At 47.6% G+C, this 26,287-nt stretch overlaps 1 protein-coding gene across 2 annotated transcripts in view; it reads left to right on the top strand.

Moving 5' to 3' along the window:
* The window catches only part of LIN9 (lin-9 DREAM MuvB core complex component), a 478,167-nt gene that overhangs the window by 325,408 nt on the left and 126,472 nt on the right, over positions 1-26,287 (top strand). For both annotated transcript variants that reach the window (XM_078647550.1, XM_078647551.1), the window contains exon 11: positions 19,581-19,661. In XM_078647550.1, the coding sequence (XP_078503676.1) occupies positions 19,581-19,661 (81 nt within the window). The remainder of the gene's footprint in view (positions 1-19,580; positions 19,662-26,287) is intronic.

Genomic DNA, 26,287 nt, shown 5'->3' with positions numbered 1-26,287 from the left:
CACCAGATAACCCTGATCTCCTTATTCATCATTGCACACCAGAGAGCTTGGTGGTGCAGGCGTCCACGAAAAAGGTTAATCCTAACGCCTTCCTCACCACTCACCTGATCGTGAATTCTAAACGGATAGAGACCTTTTCAAGTGCATTTTCTCATGCACAAGCCTTGCTTTGTAAACAATAGTTGTTTTTTAGGCTGCTACTTTCTTGCCCTATGGGGCTCTGTGGTCCAAGCTTTTTGGGATGACCTTCTGCCATTCTTGACTCAAGCTATTTCAGTTGGCCACAATGCAGTAAAATTTGAAATCCTCTCTGGCCTGCACGCGACCCATTGTTGAGATCAGGTGATTGGTACGACTGTGACCCTTCGGCGACATGCCTGGATGAGGTCTACAGTCTTCTCCAGGGATTTCCAGGCATCGCTAGAGGACATGCTATTCTATGGCTCTTGCATGTTTTTTGTGAAAGCAGACACAGCCTGAAAGTTTTGAAGGAAAGCAGGGTCACAGCACATTCTTTGGGCCTGTCTGGTCGTCCAGACACTTCGATAAAAATGTTTGCCCCTTCAAGACTACGGTAGTGGTTTCCAGTACCACCAACTTTAGGCACCTCTGTCAGTCCAACAGGCTCCCAGTCCTTTTGTGTCCGAGGCCACATCTCACAAACACAATAACCCAGTGCATCAAGGACAATTGACAACTCAGTCCCACACCCCTCTAGCTAATGCAGCTCCAAAGCCTCCTTTGTGTGTGTGGGGGGGGGGGGGGGGGGGGAGAGGGGGGGGAGGGGGCGAGGGGGAGGGGGGGAGGGAGGAGAGGATTTTGCCTTTTCTCCAAGGGTGGCAAGCAATAATGTCAGGCAGTTGGGTCCTCCAAATTGTCACTTGGGCTATGCCCTCCCATTTCTTTCTATCCTGCCGCACCTTCCACCACCATCTGGATGGCTGATGGAGGAGGAAGTGTCTGTCTTGCCGCAGGGAGTGCAGGCCTTTTAGGTCGAAAAGACCATAGAGAGGATTCTGGTCTTGAAAGTAGGAACCACCTACTTCCTTGTACCAAAGTACAGAAGCCTTCATCCAATTTTAGATCTTTGCCCTCAATGCCTTCCTATGGAAGGACAAATTCAAGATGCTCATGCTGCCCCGGTCCTGTCTGCTCTAAACCCCGGAAACTGATGGTAGTTTCGTACATGCAGGACGTTAATTTCCTTATCTCCATCCTACAGGCCCACAGATGCTACCTGTAGTTCACTGTAGGTCAGGAAATTTTCAGTTTTCAGTGCTTGCTTTTAGTCTCACGAGTACCCGTAATAGTGATCACAAAAGAAATGGCGGTGGTTGAAGCACACCTTCGGTGGTTGAGGGTAACAGTCTTCCCCTACCTTTACTAATGGCGCATGAAGTCTGGTTTGCAAAGGCAGTTGTCCACCTCCAGATGATAGTGAACCCCAGCGATATTAAGAGGTTTACCATCAGAAGTCACACCTATGTTTGCTGACGCTTCTGTTAATTTGAGCTATTCTGGATGTGGTACAGTTTCACGCTTTTCCTCTAGGGTTTAAAGTCCAGGACATTTTGGCTATGATCCTGATGTTTCTTCCTCTGTCCTGGAGCTCAATGCGGTACACTCTGAAACCTCTGGGATTGCTGGCCTCCTACATCCTGCTTGGGACACATGCCAGATGGCACATGTGGGCTCTGCAATGGGATCTGAAGTCCCAGTGGGCACATCACCAGGTGGATCTGAAAGACTGTATCCAGATTTCGGAGGAGACTGAAATAGATCTGCCGTGGTTGCTGCTGTACCACAATTAGATCCTTGGCAGAGCCCTCGCCTTACCTCACGAGGTTTGATAGTGGTGACAGATGCATCCCATCTAAGTTGGGGAGGCCATCTGGGAGAGGTGGGTGTTTGGTCATGAGCCAGTTGTACGCCTCTGGAAGTGATTGCCAAGGGCTTTCTTTTATGATAAACAACTTGGAGGGATCTATAAATACCAAGAAAGGCACACTTAACCACTGATGCCTAGCAGACCATGAATGGCAGTAACACCCAGATTTTGGTGCAAGGTATTTTCTAGCATTGAGGAGAACCCTGGCTCGATCATTTTGCCACTGCAGAGAATACATAATGTCAGCACTTTTATGTGTTTGAGTTCCCAAGGAGGCTGTCTGAGAGACTCATTCCAAATAGTGGACTTTGGGACTCCTGTATGCCGCAGCCTCTCTTACTCTGTATTCTTCTGAAGTTATCTTGTTGGTGAGGCATCCCTCTACAATATCGGTGTATGACAGTCATTTGGACTAATTTTGGTTTGAGGCGGCACTCACTAGATTGACCCACTGCAGGCCAAGTTGTCTGAGATTTTGTTTTTGTCCCTGTCCCAGCTAGGACTTACTTTGGACACTGTTAAAGGCTATGGCCCGTCCTCTGCTAGAAGGTTGTTGGACCTGCCTTTGTTGTTTAAACCAGCAATTGTGGTGAGATTTCTGGTAGATTTGCAGCAATTATTTTGACCAAAGCTCTTTGGGATGCAACAGTGGGATTTCAATTTGGTTATTACTTTTTAGGTCTCGCCTATCCCATTCCGCAAGGAATGGATAGGACGAGACTATTGGGGCTAAACTAAGCTCTCAAAAAATGCGGATTTCCAGAAGTGCATGTGTCCCGTGCACGCGCTTCTATCCGCCTCCCTAGCATCACCACATGAAAGCCACACACACTTCAAAGGCTCCACTCCCCACCCCCCGCCTGCACTTCGCACTCTCCGACTTCCCCTCCCACGGCAGCTCTTCCCATTCACGCGCTCGTTACCATTTGCTCCCGAGCCGCATTTCTCCCCCCCCCCCCTCCCCTCCCCTAATCACAGCAATGCCAAGAGCTTGTTTGCATTTTAAGATTCCATGTGCGGTCAGCTCATCTTAGTAGAATCTTGGTGCTGCAGGAATTCAGTGGGAAGAACTTCAGCCAGAAGCATCTTATCGCTGCTCATTGGCTCTTAGGCTCTTCCTCTGCTAAACCACTGTCAGTGGTGTGAGATCTCAGGTAGTGTCATCTTTTTCCAGCAGTGCCTTCAGAATGTCAGCAGGCATAATTATAAATAAAACAAAAAAAACAACAACAAAAAACGCAAATTAAAATCTATTCCCACTCACGTCCAAATGAAATCTTGGCCTCTGTTTTCAATAACCTATAAAATACTTCTGTTTCGAAAGGTTTCCTGCAGCACTTGTATATGAACAAATAGCGTTCCATGGAAAATACCCTCTTCCTCAAAAGACGGGACTGGCTGCCCTCGCTGGATCTTTATTTCCCCAGACTGACCCTCCCTCCGTATACGGACTTCAAGTGAACAGCACTGTGGGAACCACAGAGTGTCTTGTAAAATATGTTTATGATGTCCAAGAAGAGCTTTCTTTAAGCTGCCTATTTTGCACATCACTTGCAGCAGCACGGTTATGGATCTTGATAATAACCGAGGTGCAATCCTCAAATCGATCGGCCAATGTGGACGAGTACTGCGAATTGGCTCTAAAATGTTGTCACACAGATTTTCACTTTTCTGGGATTACGACTAACACGTTTTTTAGTCCTTGTTAATTTGTAGCACACTGTTGAAGCACATTAGAAGACGAGGCGACTTTCAGTGTCCCGAGGCATTAAATAGCTATAACAGCTTTGCCGTTCTGCGATTACAACGCCCCTTTAATCAAAACTTCTGACCTGTGCGACTCCCGCCTCTGCAGTAAATATATGATTCTCCAGGAGTTTCCGAAGTCACTGCGAGGGCTTAAGAGAACAGAGAGCATCACCCCCCAGGACACTACCCTTTGATGCACAACGTTCACTAGTCAGGCCTATGGTCCGAGAATGGCTTAACTTATTCATGTCTGTATGTTTTCAGAGCCTCAAAGTGATTCAACGCAGGCACTTAAGCACTATGTAAAGCCCCGAAACAATAAATTAGCCGTGTTCATCTTTACTGCCTATCCCTCTAGCTGTAGCCCCCACAAAACCAGTACCGCTCTGCTCTGTACACTACGGATGTGAAGAAACAAACAAATGTCCTGGAGCGGGCGCCGTGCACAGTGCTATAGGTAAAACAAATAGTACATAGCTGCCAAGGTTTTATGCCTAATTAGCGAGGCAGGCCACACCTGTGCTTTTTCATCAGAATTCTGGAACTTGTAGCATTGGTTTTATGCTGGGTTAAATACGACTTTGACAACCAGATTGTAAGAAAAAACGCCCGGACTGCCCTAAATAGGCTCGCGTGGACCTAGGAAACTTGGCAGCTGGCGGGTACCTTCAGTGCAGGTTAATCTGTGGTCTGCAGAACAGTTAATATTGTTATTTCAAAGTTGTACTGTGTAATCCAATACATAAAAATAAATAAATGACCACGTGCATCGTAAAGCAAATTTTTTGTTCCCAGTAGCTGAGATTTATTTATTTATTTTATTTTGAAAGTTTTATATAGCGCGGACAAGATCCTTGCGGATATCAGAGCGCTTTACAAGGAGGAGTACCTGGGGATGCATAGTCAGACAGATAAATCAATAGGTCACATAGTATAAATGGTACAAATAGGTGGCTACAAGCCAACCTATGTACAAAATAGTACAAATAAATGGCAAACGTAAATGGCTACAAAGTTAAACATGTGGGAATCAGACAGTTAATAAAAATGATTAAGGTTGAGTGAGAGAGTTCGACGGAAGGATGGAGGACCCGTTGGGCGGGGAGGTGTAGTTGTGTGAGGTATTGCAGGGGCGACGAGGGGGATGAGGGTATTTGCTGCGTCTAAGAGCGGGGATTGACGCCCGGTTTGGGGCGTGTTGAGTGAATGAGTCAACCGGGTGGGTAGGGAATAAGTTGGGAGGGGAGGTGGGTGAGGGGTGTATGGGGTGTGTGGCGAGTAGTTCCTTGATGTTGTGTATGCCATCTTTGATCTGAGCAAGGGTGGCCATGATGTTGTCCATCGTGGGGTAGGTGGTGGAGGAGGGGGCGGCCGTCTGAGGGGAATGGCTGACCAGGAAATTCGTGTGCAGGTGGGAGCGTGGGCTGGTGTTCGAGGAGGTGTGCGTTGTGTTGGTGTACGGGAGGGTGTTAGGGAGAAGGGATGTTTTGGGCCGGAAGGGTGTGGATGAGGTGGGGAGGGGGTTGGTGGTGTGAGTGAGGGCAATGATGGTAGGTGGGTGGGTCAGGGTGTATGCTGGGAGACTGATAGTCGAGGTGGGGGTGCAGGAAGGGTAATGGGGGCTGAGAATAGGAGGGGAAATGGGATTGGGAGTGGTCATGTTGTGGGGAGGGGGAGTTATACTAAGAAAGGAGGTGAGAGGCGGGAAGGGTGTGGATGAGGTGGGGAGGGGGTTGATGGTGTGAGTGAGGGCAATGATGGTAGGTGGGTGGGTCAGGGTGTATGCTGGGAGACTGATAGTCGAGGTGGGGGTGCAGGAAGGGTAATGGGGGCTGAGAGTAGGAGGGGAAATGGGATTGGGAGTGGTCATGTTGTGGGGAGGGGGAGTTATACTAAGAAAGGCGGTGAGAGGGTAATGGGGACTGAGAATGGGGGGGATGGGGGGATCCTTGTTGCAATGATGGTTTAGGTGGGACTAGGAGAATGCACTATAGTGGTACACATGTGCAGGAAAAACAAAAACATACAGTAGGTTACACGGTGTAAGAATAGTACTAGTGATCAATCGGCGTATCCCAAATGTAAGAGTGTGCAGCGAAACATATACATACAATAGGTTACAATAGGTTATAGAGTACAACAGTGTCACTGGTGATCAGCCAGATATATATATGGGGTAGTGCCACCATCAAAAATCCAAAATCATAGAAATCAGAAATGACATTAGTTAGTAACCAAGGTAAATGAAGTAGCATTGCATTACAAATGTTCGAAAAACAGGTAGAAGAATAATACTGCGGTAAAAGGCATATGAGGTCGCAATCTGCGCATTACAAATGTTAAACATACAGGTATAGGTACAATACTGCAAAACTGGGCAAACATTCTTTCAGATATGGTGTAGCAATCTGTGCATTACAAATGTTCAGAGTAAAGCTAGGACTGTACTGCAATAATAAGCAGACATTCTTGCATATATGAGGTGGCATTTTTTGCATTACATATGTTCAGAGTATAGTTAAAAGAATAATAATACAATAATAGGCAGGCATTCTTTCACAAGAGGGTGTAGATACCTAACTGAGCCAAGTACTCAGTAGTTGTGATTAGTCTAGAGTGATTAATTCTTGGCGAGTGTTCAGATAAAGAAGAAAATGACTAATCCAGGATGTCCGCCCATGAGAGAGAATAGTCAAACATGTCCGCCAAATAGGTGGGATAGAGATATTAGTCCTCTGTTTGTTGCTGTTGCTGTTGCTTAGCTAGCATAGAAGAGCAGTATCCCCTCTCCTTCATGCATGCAGGGGAGGTGGAGATATTAGTCCTCTGTCTGCTACTATTACTTTAAGCCTAGGGGGAGGAGTTTCACTTTCTATCCGAGCCAGCAATGCTCCAGCTATCTGGGAGGAATGCTTATCTCTGTGTGGGGGAGTTAAATTGAGGAGCCTCGTGGACAGAGGTACCGTGGGGGGGGGAGGGGGGGGGGGGGGGATTTATTGTTACAGGTTTATGGCTCCAACCATTTTGGACAGAGGAGGTAGTTTAAAAATGAGCAGGCGGGTAGGAGAAATACAAATACCTCAAGTCTCTGTGTGCCCCCTGAGTCCGACCGTAGCGTCTTTCAGAAGCAATGCATTAATCCACAAAGTGTCTCAGTCCCTTCCGATTTGCTAAAATTTGTGAATATCTTGTGATTGAACTCCACAGATTAGATCAGATCATGGCTCCAAGCCTGTATCACCATGAGACGCAGCATAGGTAATCACCCGGTATCTAACGAAGCCGATGGGGGCAGGCTTCAGTCTTCTGTCGCAGAACCGCTCCCGTTGTTGGTCTCAGGGCTCTCCTCAGTCTCTCCCCTGGGCAGCGGCGGCGCAATACCCTCCGGGCGCATCCATCTCCTGAGCCCGTGTCCTGTCTCCGGTGCTGCGGTGCGGGGGGGGGGGGGGGGGGGGGGGGGAGGAGGAGGGGTGGGGGGACTGCTCCTTCGTAGCAGCCGGCGTCCTCCACCGTGGAGCGGACGGTGGGGGGGCCACTTTCAATCCTCTGGCGTTCGCTGTAGCTCCTCTGCTGCGGCTTTACTTAGCCCTCCGTAGCCTCTGAGACTCACTGCGTCTCACTGCGGTGGAGCGGGCGGTTCCGGCTCAGCATGCTCACGGAGCTTTAGCCGCCTCTGCGCGGGGGGGGTGCCCTCCTATGCTGCCGAGGGTGCCCACCGATGCTGCCGTGTATGCCTTTGGGCTTCCTCTGCAGCCCAGGGATGGATCAGCAACCGAGCTCCAGTGCCTTCCTCCGCCTTGAGGCGGGGGACCTCTTCCAGCCCTCCGAAGTCGTCGAGCTGCCTGGAACAGGCTCCTGGAGTTTCAGCCGCCCCTGAGACGCGCCGCTCTTATGACGCCTTGGATCCAGTGCAGGGCTGGTGGCAGGGTGGTCCGCAGTGTCGGCAGGGTGGTCCGCGGTGTCGGCTCAGCAGCACCGTGTCAGCGATGAGGGTGTCAGAATCGAAAGTCCGATCGCGGAGCATTTCAGGGGTCATTAGTCAATCCAGTTACTCGATCCAGTTACTCTTTCGTTCCGTTCTTCTTTCTACTTTCGTTCCGTCGTGCTGGTAGGTGCTAACAGGGATAATGCCCGAATGGGATCCCCAGCACTGGGAGCTCCTCACAGGAGCTCCTACCAGGCGGCCATCTTCAAGATGCCTGTCACACGAGCACTTACTACTTTGATTTAGGTTTAGGCGAGCTCAGCTGGCGCAACGACTTGGGACTCCCCATGCATGACTCTAGCCTAGTTTTGTATCGTTACCACACATCGTGAAACCTTTCACTTTGTGCATTAATCATGTGGCCCACAAAAGCAGCAGCTAACTACATTCCATAGAAAAAAAATAGCTTTTCTTACCACTACTGTACATCGGGAGTACTTTCACCTTGTGCACTAAGCTTGCGACCCACTTTAATCAAGCCCCGACCATTAATTAACAAAGACACATTCCGGCAGTCGCTCCTCCTTAACCCTCGGTAGTGCATACGCTTTTCACAGTATTGGTGACTGCGCACTCACACATTGCTCACTCATAGTAATGTAGCCCACACATACTGCACCCTCACACACACTGCCCCCTCACACATTGCGCACTCACTACTTTAGGCCACACACACTGCACCCTCACACCCCGCACTGTCACACATCTCGCACCCTCACACACACTCATTGCACTGTGCCCTCACACACTGACCCCTCACACACTGACCCCTCGCACACTGACCCCTCGCACACTGACCCCTCGCACACTGACCCCTCGCACACTGACCCCTCACACACTGACCCCTCGCACACTGACCCCTCGCACACTGTGCACTCACACACTGTGCACTCACACACTGTGCACTCACACACTGTGCACTCACACATTGCGCACTCACACATTGCTCACGCACACTACTTTAGGGCACACACACTGCACAATCACACCCCTCACACACTGCTCACTCACACTACTTTAGGGCACACACACTGCACAATCACACCCCGCACCCTCACACATTCATTACAATGCCCCCTCTCACACTGCCCCCTCTCACACTGCCCCCTCTCACACTGCCCCCTCTCACACTGCCCCCTCTCACACTGCCCCCTCTCACACTGCCCCCCTCACACTGCCCCCCCTCACACTGCCCCCCTCACACTGCCCCCCTCACACTGCCCCCCTCACACTGCCCCCCCTCACACTGCCCCCCCTCACACTGCCCCCCTCACACTGCCCCCCCTCACACTGCCCCCCCTCACACTGCCCCCTCTCACACTGCCCCCCCTCACACTGCCCCCCCTCACACTGCCCCCCCTCACACTGCCCCCCCTCACACTGCCCCCCCTCACACTGCCCCCCCTCACACTGCCCCCCCTCACACTGCCCCCCCTCACACTGCCCCCCCTCACACTGCCCCCCCTCACACTGCCCCCCTCACACTGCCCCCCCTCACACTGCCCCCCCTCACACTGCCCCCTCACACTGCCCCCCTCACACTGCCCCCTCTCACACTGCCCCCTCTCACACTGCACCCTCACACATTAGCCCCCACTCGTCGCCACCACAACATCACTCAGCGCCACCACAGCATCAATCTGTGCAACCATTCAACAACTGGTTCAAATATGTTCTCTCAATGTTTCAAGCTTTATTTCAAATGTCACAAAAACATTTTAATATTTCACTTCTGTTCTTGGATTTTCAGCACAATAAAATACACTGAACATAATCTTCACAACAGTTATTGACAAAAGTTTAAGCTATTGCCATTATAAATTACAATAAGTATTAATTATTTTAAAAAAAACATTGATATTTGTAATATCAATACATCTAACTCACGTAAATACAACACATTGCATTACAAATGTGTCACATTTGCGAAAGTTATAACTATTGGCATTGTAAATGACAAAGCTATTAATTTCGCTATTTTCAAAACTAACACATAATCTATAAATGCAATTACAATACAATAAATACAAAAATTGTAATTTACAATACCAATAGCTCAAACTTTCCTAATGCGAGACCTATTGCATTGTACATTCTCACTTTGAGCTAATGCACAGTTGTTTGTGTCTTTCGACCCTCAAATCAGTCTTCCTTCTTGCCATAACATCAGCTCAGTATGCGAGTGAACTTAAGGATCTTTCTGTCCAACCTCCCTAAACCACGTTTCTCCCATACGAGTTGGTGCCGAGTACTCGAGGGGCTTTTCTGCCAAAAGTGGTAACACCAATTCATGTCTGACAGGCTTTCACACTTCTTTGCTTTGACTTCTCCCTCAAAAGAGGGTTAAAGACTACATTGTTTAGACAACAAAAGAAGGCTCAGTTTTTACTTTGACTGGACTAAGGAACATTGGGTAGAGTAAGGGCAAGGCAATGCAAAAAAGGACCATCTGTTGATTGATTGTTCTCTGCATAAAGACCTGCTGCACACTGGCAAAGAAGCAGCCCCCAGAAGGCCTACATGTTTGTTCCTCCAGAGCTAAAGCTGCTACCTCGGCTTTCGCATGTGGAGTGGTTGTCCTGGATATTTTTCAGGTGGCTACATGGGCGTTGATACACAGGTTCACAAAGCACTACTATCTTGCAGTCCCGGGATGGGCATTTGGCCTACTTTGCATTAAGCCATTCACAGAGCAGCCCCCCTCCTCACCCCCCCCTCGGGAGGATTCTTCTATTCACAAGGTTAAGATTTGCGGTTCGAAGTATCCATCAGAAGAAGTTACATACTTTCAGTAACACTCTGCTCGAGGCATACGAGCTGTAGATCATATACTGTGCATAGGTCGCCATCTGGTGTTGGGCTTGGATGTTTGCAGTTTGTTTTAGTTCGAAGAAGTCGTTGTAGTCGAGAGATAGGTGGTGACTCCTTACGATGATAGGGCGCATGGGCATCAACTCCATCCCCAGATTGTTTTTTTCCGCCATCGGGTTCGGATGTGATTTTTTGCGCTCCGAGTTGGTATTGTCTTGGAACCTTCTTCTACGCGCAATCCTTCACCGCTCTACGGTATTGTTCTCAATCGCATTCCCCTTTCGTCACGCATCCTCCAACTACAAAAAATCTTAGACAAAGAAATTCAACGCGGGCCGTTGGGCCGAGCCGCGCTGACTACTACGGCCCTCGATGGAACGGACTCAGTTTAAAAAATGCCCCAGGTGTGGTGCTAAATTCCCACACACAGACTTACATGAAGTGTGTAACCTCTGCCCCTCCCCCCAACACGAGGAAAAACACTGCGAGGTCTGTACTTCGTTCCGGTAGAAGAAAACCATCCGTGATTGTCTGGCTCGCCGACACGAAATGTCCCGGAGCATCAGCTCGATTCCAGACATCTTCGACGCAGGTTCCACAGTCCATCCAGAGCTTCAACCTGCAGAAGAGGATATCTCCGTCTCCGAAGCCGACGACTCCGAGGAAGACGAGCAGACTGTCACCCTGGCTCATCGGACAGTGAGTACTGCCACCAAATCCAAACCTAAGGCTCCGTCAACACCTTCACCCTCGGGCTCAGGTCAACACCGTGTTCATACTTCAGACGCCCGCCTTCGGGCCCGGCTATAAAACTGAAATAAAAGCCTTCTGACTCTGGATCGAGTCGGCCCCATTCCGGCCCCGAACATACACCTTCGGCACCAAAGCCTAAAACCAAGCTGGTGCCCCGCACTTCATTGCGGGCACCGAAGACACCTTCGACGTTGAAGACTCCGACTCCGAAGCCACGAAAAGACAAAGCTTCGGAGCTGAAACGGGACAAACTGAAAACTTCGAACAAAAAGTTTCGGAACCGTAGACTGTCGGATCACAAAAACTCCCTCACCAAAGATTTCGGAGCCGAAAACACCTACAAAACCATTGCAGCTTAAGCCTGTTAAGGAACACACTCCAGCCAAGCTGCCGGTACCGAAACAAGACGCACCACTCAAAGAACTTTCTACGTTACGTTACGTTAAAAGTATTTATACCGCGCACGTTCACCAATGGTTTCATGGCGCTCTTGACATAACGGCAGCTAGGTGGAGGAGTTTACTAAAATGCTGACTGAAACAGGTAGGTTTTTAAAAGTTTATGAAAGTGATCGTAGTTTGAACAGATGCGGAGTGCAGTTGGAAAAGAGTTCCAAGTAGAGGGGGCCATAGCAGAAAAACTCAGACCACCGTGCTTCCTGCATCTGGTTTTGGGAATAACAAGAAGATTGAGAGTTGCAGAGCGAAGGTCTCTGTGGGGGACATACCGGGTCAAGCAGGAAGTAATGAATGCAGGGGCTAAGTCAGACAAGGCTTTAAAGGTGATACAGCCCAGTTTGAAGGTGCAACGTTTAATGATAGGGAGCCAGTGGAGGCTACGCAGAAGAGGAGTGACATGTTGATATTTTGGCTGGCCGAAGATCAAACGGGCTGCCTGATTCTGAATAATTCCAGAATCTTAGGATCCAAAGCAGAAAACACTGCATATTGACCCCAAAACTGGCAAACCTCTCACCAAACCTCTTAAGAAACGGAAACTAGACCTTCCAGAGGATCCTCCCATACCTCTCAAACGCAAGGACATGGGTACTAACCCTTCTCCCCCTTGTATGCCTCCCTCTTCTCCTCCTCCTGATCCTAACTTATTCATTTCACCAGCAAACTCACACATACCTGTGCCACAAGATGGTGGTGATGATGGTGGGGATGGGGATACACTAGGGGATGATGCCGACCATCACATACCACAGGACCCAGACCCATGGGATGACTATAATGAAGATCCAGATCTCCACAATGACCCCCGATCTGTATCCCTCCAGTCCATCCCCATCTGATGATAACATTGGGTTTGCACAACTTATCAATAGGGCTGCTCACTACCATGGGGTGGAACTACACACTGATCCACTAGAAGAGTACTACTCAGTAGAAATATTTGCACCCTCACAAAAAACGTATTTCTGTTTTGCTCCCCCTTCAGCAGAACAGATTAGCCAGGTAGTGAAGACAATTAGGTCTGGGGACTCAACAAACCCATGCCCACCTCAGGTTATGCATATGTTCCCAGAACTGTTAAGTGAACAACTAAATCTTGTATTTACAGGGATAATCCAGTCAGGCTATTTTCCAGATGCCTGGAAAACACAGCTTCAGTACTCCCACTCTAAAAAAAAAACAAAAAAAAACAATTTGGACCCAAAAGAACCCAGTAGTTATCGTCCAATCTCAAGAATCCCATTCCCAGCCAAAGTGTTCGAAAAACTGCTGAATGTACAACTGACAAATGTCATTGCCTCAAGAAACTTTCTGGACCAATCACAGTATGGATTTAGTAACGAACATCCAACTGAGACAGCCTTGGTTATGGCAGCAGAGGCATTTAGGAGTATACTGGATGCAGGTGGGAAGGCCGCCCTGATTCTATTGGATTTATCGGCGGCCTTCGACACCGCAGGTGGGAAGGCCGCCCTGATTCTATTGGATTTATCGTCAGCCTTCGACACCGTGAATCACGAGTTACACCTGGACCATCTAGTAGAACTGGGGGTTCAAGACGATGCACTCAAGCTGCTGTCTTCATTTTTAACGGCTAGAACTTTCTCAGTTAAATTAGGAGACTCCACACCCAAACCATTTAGTTCACCTTGTGGAGTGCCTCAGGGGTCCTCCTTGAGTCCTATTCTCTTTAATATTTATGTTGCCCCACTGGCATCGATAATCGGAAAGTGTGGGTTTTTGCCAGTTTCATATGCAGATGACACCCAAATAGTGCTGTCAGTCTCAAGCAATATGGAGGAAACAGCCGACCGATTTAATGACAGCATGAGGCAGGTGAATAAATGGATGCAGCTTAACTGCCTGAAATTGAACGGTGATAATACCTAAGTGATGCTGTTGGGATCGGATGCAGACTTTTGGTCTCCTAAATGGTGGCCAGACAGCCTGGGTGAGTGCCCAACCCCAGTGGACAAAGTCGGAAATTTGGGAGTCATATTTGATAATAAATTGACTTTCAACGTCCAGATAAATAAAGTGTCCTCAACTGTCTGGTACATTTTAAAAATGATTAGAAGAATACAAACTTTTATCCCCCATGATTCATGTAAAACACTCATTACGGCATTGGCCCTGTCCAGACTGGACTATGGTAACGCCTTGTATGCAGGGATACAAAGTAAACACCTAACTAAACTCCAGCATCTGCAGAACGCAGCAGCAAGGCTTGTGCTGGATATTTCCAGATCAGAGCCAGTCGACCACAGACTGAGAGCCCTCCACTGGCTAACGATCGAAAAGAGGATTATGTTTAAATCAGTCTGTCTGGCCTACAAAGCCCTTCATGGTTCAGGACCGCAGTTTTTAAGAGCACAGCTGAAACGGTACAAGCCAGCTATAAGACTGAGGTCTGTTCATGCAAAACTTTTACAGGTACCAAAGTTCAAGCAGGCAAGGTGGGGTGGGGTGGGGGGGGGGACTTCCTGTTGTGGGCAGCCAAGACCTGGAACCTTCTCCCAATCATAATAAAGAGCAGCCCTTCGCTCTTGTCTTTTAGAAAAGCCGTAAAAATCTGCCTCTTTACCTCCTTAGTCTGATCATTACCTTTTCGGCAATCTTTTGCACATCGACCCCTAGCGTCAATACGCCTCTGGGCAATCGCACGCTCTATAAATTTAAAAATCAAATCAACAGGGGTTCCTTTCGCCGCTCCTTTTACAGGGGTGGCTCCAAAACAATATCATCAGCAAATCCCTCCTCTTACAGCCCCAATCAATCTACCTCCCCCAAAGGATATTTTCAGGGAGGATACAGAGGGAACAATAATAGGGGAAGAGCCAGAGGTAACAACACCCTCAGTTCCCTTAACTTCCCTTCACTACTCCCTGACCGTTCTACTCCTATCGGGGGACGTCTCTCACAGTTCCTACCTGTCTGGAACTCCATCACAACAGACAAGTGGGTAAGACAAATTATCCAGTATGTTTATTGTCTAGAACTCACCTCCACTCCCCCAAATATCCCTCCCACGCATCGTCCAATGTTATCAGAACATCTGACCCTCCTAAAACAAGAGGTTCTCTCCCTGTTACAAAAACATGCAATATAACCAGTCCCCTTGCCTTATCAGGGCACAGGGGTTTACTCCCTATTTTTTCCTAATTCCAAAAAAGGATGGCTCTCTCAGGCCAATGCTGGACCTCAGAACACTAAATCTCTATATTCAGTCGGGTCACTTCCACATGGTCACCCTCCAACAGTTGTTCCCATTGTTTCAACAAGGCGACTTTCTTTCCACGCTGGGTTTTAAGGACGCCTACTTCCATATTCCCATTCATCCAGCTCACAGAAAATATCTCGGGTTCCTGGTGGACGGTCAACACTACCAGTTCAAAGTCCTCCCGTTCTGGGTGACCACAGCACCCAGAGTCTTTACCAAGTGCCTTGCAGTAGTTGCGGCTCACTTAAGAAGACAACACATTCACATGTTCCCATACCTGGATGACTGGCTCATAAAAGCCAAGTCACACAGCAGCTGCGTTCACCACACCTGCAATATAATTCAGTTGCTTCACGACTTGGGATTCACTGTAAACTTCACCAACTCCCACCTCCAACCATCCAACACACAAATGTATCTAGGAGCTACAATAGACACTTCCAAAGCTCTAGCATACCCCAACCAATTCAGAATACGCAACATACAGGCTCTAATATCACAATGTTTGCCTCAACCCTCATTTCCAGCTCGAGTGTTCATGCAGTTAATCGGGATGATGGCTTCTTGCATTCTAACCGTCCCTCATGCAAGACTTCACATGCTTCCTCTACAGGAATGCTTAGCACACTAGTGGAACCAGGCTCAAGGTCCTCTAACAGATCTGGTGTTGGTGGACAGACACACATATCGCTCTCTGCACTGGTGGAACACACAAAACCTTTCCAAGGGCGGCCGTTCCTTAACCCGGTTCCACAGATAGTGCTAACAGACGCATCGCTCACCGGCTGGGGAGCTCCTCTCCAAAAACTTACCATTCAAGGCCTATGGACTACAAAGCAAAAACAATTCCACATAAACCACCTGGAATTACTGCCAATATTTCTGGCATTGAAATCCTTTCAACTCCGTCCAGTATGCAAAGCTGTCTTAGTTCGTACGGACAACATGACATGTACAACATACAAAAGCAGGGAGGAACAAATTATCTACAACTTTCACACTTAGCTCAACGCATATGGAAATGGGCCATCCCACAAAACATATCTCCTAGCAGCACACCTCCCAGATACACAATCACATCGCGGATCTGCTCAGTCGTCAACAACAACAGATCCACGAATGGGAACTTCATCCTCAAGTTCTTCCATTATTTAAAATGTGGGGCTACCCAGAAATAGATCTGTTCGCCACACATCAAAACTCTAAATGCCCAACCTTCGTGTCCAGGTATCCACACCCATTATCCAAAGGCAATGCGATATGGAGATCATCAGGGAAATTTGCTTACGCTTTTCCGCCTCTCCCACTCATTCCATTAGTGGTCCGGAAGGTCAAACAGCATTCCCTCACACTAATCCTGGTTGTTCCCACATGGGCTCGACAACCCTGGTCCCCAACACTATTGGAAATGTCAGTATTTCCTTATCAAAACCTGCACCTCTCTCCCAAACTTCTCACTCAGAACCATGGAGAGATAAGGCATCCAGATCCCAATCAACTCAACCTGGCGAGCTGGCACCTAAAGTCTTCGAGTTTGGCTACCTTAATCTCCTACCAGATTGCATGAACGTCATTAAAGAGGCTAGACGTCCTACTACCAGGGCATGCCACGCAGCAAAGTGGAAACGATTTGTAATTTACTGTACTAACAATAAAATCAATCCATTAGACGCTTCCACTTAAAACATTATCTGCTATCTATGACACCTACAATGCTGTAATCTAGCATACACATCTATAAGACTACATCTAGCTGCATTAGCAGCTTATCTACAAAGCAGACAACACTTGTCTTTGTTTCGAGTACCTGCTATTAAAGCTTTTATGGAAGGACTTAAAAGAATAATTCCCCCTACAGTTCCGCCCTCTCCAGTGTGGAAACTTAATATAGTCCTTACAAGGCTCATGGTCCCACCATTTGAACCTTTGCACAAATGTGAACTACAATTCCTCACTTGAAAAGTAGCCTTCCTTATAGCCATCACATCTCTTAGAAGAGTGAGTGAGCTCCAGTTACTAACCATACAAGAACCATTTTTGCAAAATCATCATAACAAAGTGGTTCTCAGACCTAATCCAAACTTGTGTCTGCCTTTCTTCTTAACCAGTCTGAGTTACCAGTTTTTTTTCCCTCAACCAGACTCAGTGGCAGAATGGGCTCTTCACACGCTAGACGTCAAAAGAGCACTACTCTATTACATTGAACAAACTAAATCCTTTAGAAAGACTAAACAACTTTTCATTGCTTTTTCCCACCTCATAAAGGCAATCCCATTTCAAAAGCAGGCATTGCACGGTGGATTGTTAAGTGCATCCAAATATGCTACCTTAAAGCCAAAAGTACATTAACAATTCCCCCTAGAGCTCATTCCACCCGCAAACAACGGGCTTCTATGGGATTCTTAGGGCACATCCCCTTAGATGACATCTGCAAAGCTGCAACTTGGGCTACACTGCACACATTTACAAAACACTATTGTGTAGATGTGCACGCAAAACAACAAGCTAGTGTGGGCCAGGCTGTCTTAAGAACACTCTTTCAAACCACTGCAACGGATACAGGTTAGCCACCGTCACAAACAAAACTGCTGTATAGTCTATGCACAGTATATGATCTACAGCTCATATGCAGTGAGCGGAAAATGTTAATTACCAGTATGCATCTGTTCTTGACATGTAGAGCTGCAGATTCATATACGCCCACCACCTCCCCGGGTACCTTTATCTGTTGCAGTGTTTTCTTACTTGGATACATCTCACATGGACATCTCTTTCTATTTCTTACTAACTCCATCCTCACTCTTCATGGCGAAAACAATCTGGGGATGGAGTCGATGCCCATGCACACTATCATCGTAAGGAGTCACCTATCTTGTGACTTCAAAGACTTCTTCTAACAAAAACAAACTGCAAACATCCGGGCCAAACACCAGTTGGCGATCTATGCACAATATATGAATCTACAGCTCTACATGCCAAGAACAGATGCATACTGGCAAGTAACATTTTCCTTCTGGTGGATACTCCATCTAAGCCTAAGATTTCACTCTAGCCCTCCCATCGCCCCGTTCTGTGAACTGGACTTTTTTCCATCTTAAAAGGTCCCATCTAGAGATCTGAACACTTGTCATGCCAATATGCAGATAGGCTCTTAATCTGAGGTCGCGGACAAGGTTTATCAAGCAAGTGATGTCACTGTGCATGGGTGTTACTTGTGTGCAGCTCTGCTAATTACTTCCTGAGCGGGCGACGTTTGCGTGGAGCTGCATGGCACCACCTACCAGGGCGCATGAGTACTGCTTTAAAGTTTCTGGATCTAGTCTGATGCCTGGGTAATATTTACATGGCGATTAATCTGTGGTTAGATATAGTATCCATCACAAAGAGGGTAACTAACTTGATTTACAGGACCAACAAGTCACCAATTGTTCCAGAATTAGAAAAGATTTCAATTTAGTCAGGGCACTAGTGAAACTGGCAGAGGAAGGGCTCTGCCTCCTAGCTACCCATATCTATAGCCAGGAATGCTTAGCATGGATTTCTCTTAGTAAGTTAAATCATTAACCTTTACTTTAGAAGTAATTTGATCATACTATAGATTTCCCAGATAGCCTTACAAAGAGCCTTAAGTAATGTTTTTCCTCTATTGTGTTCACCAGAAATCAGTGAAAAGAACTTGGGTGGTAGATTGAAGATTGTATTCTTGATTTTCTACACCACTTGTGCAAAATCTGTAAGGTTTACTTAACTTCTGCCACAAATTACTTAAAACAACCAAGTAAAGTGAGCTGGTATGATGCAGCTGAAAGCTCTACTACTGTTGGGTGACCAGAACGGGGGTTCCTGACTGGTCAGCATTCAGTCTGACGATAGTGGGTAATACAGGAAAGTAAGAAATGAGTGTGCCTCCTGCCTTTCAATAAAGGCCGAAGCCAGTCGAGGACGCGACCACCCATTCTAATTTCTTACAGGCTGCTGATCAATATCTAATCAGTGACTGTATTGAATACACTTGACAAATATGAGAGGATAATGATGGAAGCACTAGAGACTTTTGCAGGCATCCTATGGTTGTCGAGCATTGAAATAGGCACAAACTCTCTGCCTCGAGAAGGAGAAATAAAATCTCAAGTTTATTTACATGGTTTAAATGCTTCACAGTCTCACAAGTGGGCTAACTCAATGTTTTCCCTAGATTTGGGTGCACTTGTAAGAGGCACAGTAGGACCGAGATTTGATGGTGTCACAGGATTCAGAGTTGACTGTTTGACCAACATGTAAATAATTGCCATTTAAAAAATGTGGGACCATGTATTAATGAGTTAGATAGATTAGAAATGTAGCTCAGTTACTCACTGTAGTAGATCCATTCTCGTACTTCATGGACTGCATCATATAACCTATATCATCTTGTCTTTTCATGATAAACCACTGTAATTTATCCTTTTATTCATCTTTAAATATAGTTCAGACCGATGAGGCTGTACTGTGTGTTAGCCAGAATGCATGTGCAAATGGTTACGAGGTGCTTTTTGTGATCTCCAAATTGTGCTTGTTCTTTTTTCTGCCATTAAAGAGTTTAGAGTTGTCATTTACAGCTATTCAGTGATTGAGTAATACCCAGTATAACATTCAGCCTCTATTGTGCCAAGAAACAATTGCTTTAACTATTTGTGTATTGAGTATTTCAGAATTAATGGAAATGTTTGTTTGCAGACTAGACTGTCAAAAATTCTAATGATCAAAAAGGAGCACATCAAGCAATTAAAAGAAATGAACACTGAAGCAGAGAAACTGGTAAGCATCTTAAGGTTTGCATTTATAAAGTGAATGACTCATAAACACTTGCATCTGGTGAAGAAAAAGGTTACTATAACAAGACTTTCTCAGCATTCTACCTCTTTCATATGGAGGACATTTCCTTTAAATGCAGTTCATTAGTGATTGTGTGAGGGCATGTATTTGTGAGAGCCCATGTTTGATTACATGTGCCCTGAAGTATCTTTCTCTGTTTTTGCAGCACTCTGTTCGTTAATACTTCATTTTGCACTGACATGCAGCCTACTCTATTTCATACAGCCATAATTATTCCTCCCTTTTACTGACATTTATGAGTCTGCGGCTGGAGAGACTGCATTATGCTGTGTGTAATTCTGCTTATAAGCACCAGTAAACTTGTTACTGCAGGCTATTAATAAATAAATCATGTCCAGCTTATAAGTCCACTAAAATAAACTTTACCATTCCTATGCTGAAAGCTTGAAAGCGTGGTCTTGCGAGGTTCTGAATTGTGAGTACGTTGAAATACCTAGAAACTAGCCTGACATACATTGACCAGTTCCTGGTATTCAGATGATGGTTTAATAGTGAGGCATGCCGTACAGTGATCTAGAGAGTGGAGGAGGGGTGCTATTATTGGATTTTTTTCTGTGTTTCATTTGTACTCTAAATATAAAGTTGCCTGTGTTCTACAGGCTAATTGTTCTTACTACTAAGTAAACATCCGTTTTACCTCTTCTTTTGTAGTGGGAAATAGTGGTTTTCTGTATGATTGCCTGAATTGAGAAAAACAGTCTCCTTTGCTTTTTAGGCAATAGTTAATCAGTGTAGGAAAGTTGGATCCTTCTAGCGTGATTACCCCCCACTTTTTGCTTGGTATGAGTGTTTCTGACTAGTCTGACTGGAATCCTGCTAATCAGGACCCCAGTCACTCTGCTTCCTCCCTAAATTTGACATAGCAAGTACTTTGGTTTTGTAGTAGGGGATCTCTGTGTATTGTCATAATCTAGTGAATAGTCCCGCCCATGTGCGCGGACCCCGGAGCAATCAAAAATAATCTCTTAAGTTGTCAAAACATGCAGAACTGCACAGGCACTTAATAGAGAATTTAAAGACCGATAATGCAGCCTATATCCACAGGCTACACTGTCCAGTACTTCAACTAGAAATTCCACCAAAATCCACGCACAGCCTGTCCAGGGTTTTCTACAGAGAAAACCTTGCCTTTAACAGCAAAACCCTCTGGAATGATGGAGGAATGATGGAGAGGAAGAAGTGGACAGACAAGCCCCATAGGCTGCCATTATGTGGCTCAAAACAGGATACTGTGCCTTTAAGAGAACTTTCCAGAAGCCTCACAGTATCCCAGAATGCACTGCAGGTCACTTTTACTTTTAGTTCTTTTTTCCGGCTCCTGCTAGCAGGACCCTGGAGCATTAGCTCTTCTTTTCTTGAGCTTTTTCTATACAAGTTTTGTGATAATTTTGGATTTTTTCAGCTTCACTCGACGTCTTTGGCCTTTATCTACATTCTGCTGTGTTTTTTTGGCAGAATTTCTGCAGTCTTCTTGTCTTTATACTATTTCTGTCTGACAAGTGCTCTGTCTGCAGCTGAACTAAAGACCAAAGCTGAAGCTCACAGGGTTTGTATTCTGTGCTTGCCTCTGTCTTTTGACACCTGTCTTCTCTGTAACTTCTTTTCTAGGAGGCTTCGGCTCCCAGGTTTGGAACAGAGGAGTTTGAAGGCATCTTCAGCCTCTGGGTAAGGAGAGGGTAGGTCCTCTACAGAGTCCCATGCTGAGATCTCGGGGGTTCTCCCCAGTAAGGGCACGTCTGAGCTATGACGCGGTTCCGGTCAACGTCGAGGACGTCATGGAGTGCCTCGACGTCATGGAGTGCCTCGACGTCATGGAGTGCCTCGACGTCATGGAGTGCCTCGACGTCATGGAGTGCCTCGACGTCATGGAGTGCCTCGACGTCATGGGGCGGTGAGGCTCGACGCCATGGGGCGGTGATGCTCCTTTTGGGGCGTTGATCGCTTGGGCTCCGCTATCTTCCGTTGGGTCCAGACGTCACCGTTATGGATGGCTCGGCGTCTCGGTGTTTGACACCGTAGTGACATTTTGACGTCGGAGTGTCGGTTGTCGTAGAGACAGTCACTGTCTTAGTGATTGTGACGTCGTAGTGAGGTCGACGTCATGGGTTACAGCCGCGGAATACTTGCCGGCGCTTGACGCCTGGGTCTTGTTCCGGGCCTCGCCCCGCTGTGAGCCTCTCTTCGTGAAGGGACTTTGTGTTCCCGGCACTGTCCACTCACAACGCCGAGCAGTTGTTCAGCGTCGAGGAACCCTTCTGATGGGGAGTCTGTGGCTACTCACCACGTGTAAGCAAGGGACGTTGGTCCTTTTGGTTAGTTTTGAGTATTCTCATACCTACCCATCGGCTAGGTCGCCTCCTGCTCTGCCACCACTGGTGAGACCACTGGGGATGTTTCGGAATTCTCTAGGTTCCCTCTCCCACCCACCACCCCAGGGACCTTTGGCTCCTCAGTCTGCGAACCCCGTGCCTTGATGCCAGGGATGCGCTTCCATGAGTACGGGAATCTCTCTCCGACTCTTAACTGGTTGGCGGTACTTAACTTTCGTCCACTACCACCTGCCAGGAGGTTCTGGCTTCTAACGTAATCCTGACTTGGTCGCAGGGATGGCGGCATGTGGACACCATGCTGTGGCCCGCTGTTGCTGGGCCGTTGTGGTGAGATCCATGTGTGGGGGTGTTTTCTTCACCGATTTGTGGTTCCCCTGCCGAGAGACAGGAGGGAAGCCTTAGAAGAGATAGTCTAATGTGACTGATAGTTTCAGATCTAAGCATCGGTGTCGGAGCGGAGTTTTCTCTCCTGCCGACCCCCAGGTATGGTGGGTTTGTCCTACGTTGCCATACTTTTATTGTCTGACGTCTATGCAGCCTGCGGCTCAGCAGTGTGCTTCTACTCTCCCGTTCTTTGGGCAACAATGAGGGTAGTGAGTGGCCCGCAAGAAGTCTGAATCGGAGACTTTTGGAAGGCTGTAGGTTTGGGGCGTGGAGAACTGCTTGAGGCTTTCTGCCCTTTATAGCGGCGTTTTTCCTCCCAGGATTTGTCTGTGGTCCCAGGCCGCCATTTAATACTTCACAAGTATATTGTGCGCATATGCGGGAGAGCTTGATGCTCCTCGGCGAACAAAGGCCGGCCGGGTCTAAGTCAGTCTTCGGTTCATCAGCCCTCCTCCAGCAATTCCTCCGGTCAGCTCGCGGTTTCAGCTGCGCGAGCTCCAGGCGGAGGCCGATATCCTGTTGAGGAAAAGGGCGATAGAAGACGTACCTCTGTCTCAAAGGGGAAGAGGTCTGTACTCCCGGTTCTTTCTGGTTCCCAAGCAGGACAAGAGAAAGTTCAGGCCCATTCTGGATTTGCGACAAGCAAACAAATGGATTCGCAGAGAGAGAGAAATTTCGCATGCTGTCGTTGCATCAGGTTTATCCTCCGCTGCAACGGGGAGATTGGCTCTGTGCCATAGATCTACAGGATGCGTACTTCCATGTGCCCATTGCACACAAACACAGGAAGTTCCTGCGATTCCAAGTCGGCGCCAATCATTATCAGTACACAGTACTGCCAGTCGGGCTGAAGTCTGCGCCCAGAACATTCTTGAAGTGCAAGGCAGTGGTAGCTGCACACCTGAGGAAAAACGAGGTGTTTGTCTACCCGTACCTGGACGATTGGTTGATCAAGGCCTCCTTCTTCTCGGAAGCTTAAGCACACTTCCAGAAGACGTGCGTTCTCTTGAACAAGCTGGGGTTGCACATCAACATGTCCAAGTCTGTCCCGATTCAGGTCCAGTGCATGCAGTACTTGGGAGCCTCCATCAATACGCTGTCAGCAAGCGTGTCTCCTTCGGAGGAGAGACAATTGTCACTCCTTCGGAAGGCTCAGGCTCTTATGACCGCTCCATCTACAACAGTGAGGACGGTGTCTTCTCTACTGGGGTCGATGTGCTCTTGTATCTTCCTCACACCACACGCACGGCAGCACATGAGACCTTTGCAGGAGTGCTTGGAGGATCAGTGGGATCAGAGGAAAGGATCTTGGGACGACAAGATACGACTGTCTCTGCATGCTCTTCAGTCTCTGAAATGGTGGTGTCCAGCGGAGAATCTCCTCAGAGGGGTTCCCTTTCACAAGGGCATTCCCACACAGACTATCGTGACGGATGCGTCTCTCCACGGCTGGGGGGCGCATTCCGGAGAACTTATAGATACAAGGAGCGTGGTCCCCGATGGAGTCCACGTATCACATCAATTTCCTGGAACTCAGAGCTGTTCACTTGGCACTGAAGGCGTTTCTTCCGCCCTTCCAGACCAACTCTCTGCTTGTACAGACGGACAATACGACCACAATGTATTACCTCAACAAGCAGGGGGGTTCGAGATCGCGCTCTCTGTCGCAGGAGGCGCTGGCTTCTAGCCAGAGGACTGACGATAACGGCTACCCATCTGCCAGGTGAGCAGACTGATTCAGAAAAACCACAAATGGGTCATAAACTACGAAGTACTAGGAGAAGTCTTCGGAAGGTGGGGGACTCCAGACGTAGATCTGTTCCCCACCGCCGAAAACAGCGACTGCCGAGACTTCGCCTCCAGGTACTACCAGCAGGGGACGCTGGGGAATGCGTTATGGATTAACTGGTCGAACAGCTTTCTGTACGCTTTTCTACCCGTTCCCCTGATTCCGGCGGTACTCATCAAGCTGTCCCAGTCCAGGGCGCGGATGATCCTGATTGCCCCGGAATGGCCCAGGCAGTGGTGGTTCACTGACCTGCTTCACCGGTCTCTCCTTCCTCACATACGGCTGCCGTGCAGGCCGGACCTTCTCACGAAGTTCAGCGGGCAGATGTTGCACCCCAACCTCTCGTCTTTGAGTTTGGCGGCATGGCTCCTGAGATAGTGCAATATGGCCATTTGAATCTACCACAAGATTGTATGGACATACTGAAGGAGGCTAAGCGACCTTCCACTAGGACTTCTTATGCTTACAAGTGGAAGAGGTTTTACATCTGGTGCAAGTCCAAGGATTATGACCCAACGACGTGTAGGAAGATATCGTCCTTCCGTATCTTCTACACCTGCCGCAGTCTGGCCTTAATGTCCATTCCATTAAGGTTCATCTTGCTGCGCTGACTGCCTACAGGAAATGGCCTTCACAGACTTCCTTCTTTCAGATCCCTGTGATCAAAGGTATTTTGGAAGGCTTGAAGAAAGTGTTCCCTCCTGTCCGGCTTCCTTCGCCTTCATGGGAATTGAACGTGGTGCTGTCCAGATTGATGAAGGAGCCTTTTGAACCTTTTCATAAGGTTTTGTTGCAGCACCTGTCCTGGAGGGCGGCGTTCCTTGTGGCCATTACATCGGCCCGCAGGGTGGGGGAAATTCAGGCGTTGTGTTGCCAAGAACCTTATACTGTATTTCATGCTGCTAAGGTTGTTATGCGTACTCACCCTAAATTTCTTCCAAAGGTTATATCTGATTTCCATGTTAACCAGACTATAACTTTACCTACGTTTTTTCAGAATCCTTCATCTCCAGCAGAAAGATCTCTGCATTCCCTGGATGTTAGGAGGGTGTTGAAATTTTATCTGGATAAAACCAAGGATATTCGTAGGTCAGACCAATTGTTTATCAATTATGGATCAGTCGGGACCGGTCTCGCTACCTCTAAAAAGTCCATCTCGAGGTGGATTGTGTCCTGTATACAATTGTGTTACCAAAAGGCTAATAAGACCTTAGGGGGTAAACCTAAGGCTCATTCCACCAGGGGCAAAGCTGCCACGACTGCTTTGCTCCGTAATGTTCCAATTGCAGAAATCTGCAAGGCGGCCACTTGGACGTCGGTCCATACCTTTGTTAAGCATTACTGTCTGGACACTGATGCCAGGGCAGATGCTCAGGTTGGGCAGGCTTCGCTGGAAATCTGTTCGCACAGTAGTGGTGTTATTTCTCTGTTCTCCACCGCCGCTTTGGTGTGGGTATGGGCTTGCCATTCTATTCACTAGATTATGACTATACACAGAGATCCCCTACTACAGAAGGAGTAGTTTCTGTCCTGTAACTCCAGTTCTGTAGTAGGGGTATCTGTTCTAGTCATGAGCGCCCGCCCTCCTCCCCGGTGGAGAGAGAGATTCATGTAAGAAATGCTACAGGTCTGGCGTGTTACGCCTTCAAAAAGAACTGAAAGTAAAAGGGACCTGCAGTGCATTCTGGGATACTGTGAGGCTTCTGGAAAGTTCTCTTAAAGGCACAGTATCCTGTTTTGAGCCACATAATGGCCGCCTATGGGGCTTGTCTGTCCACTTCTTCCTCTCTATCATTCCAGAGGGTTTTGCTGTTAAAGGCAAGGTTTTCTCTGTAGAAAACCCTGGACAGGCTGTGCTGTTTGTGGATTTTGGTGGAATTTCTAGTTGAAGTACTGGACAGTGTAGCCTGTGGATATAGGCTGCATTATCGGTCTTTAAATTCTCTCTTAAGTGTCTGTGCAGTTCTGCATGTTTTGACAACATAAGAGATTATTTTTGATTGCTCCGGGGTCCGCGCACATGGGCGGGACTATTCACTAGATTA

This window comes from Lissotriton helveticus, chromosome 6 (genome assembly GCF_964261635.1).
Source record: "Lissotriton helveticus chromosome 6, aLisHel1.1, whole genome shotgun sequence".
Taxonomy (NCBI): domain Eukaryota; kingdom Metazoa; phylum Chordata; class Amphibia; order Caudata; family Salamandridae; genus Lissotriton; species Lissotriton helveticus.
Note: the sequence above shows the minus strand (reverse complement) of the source record. Positions and strands in the feature narration are given on the sequence as shown.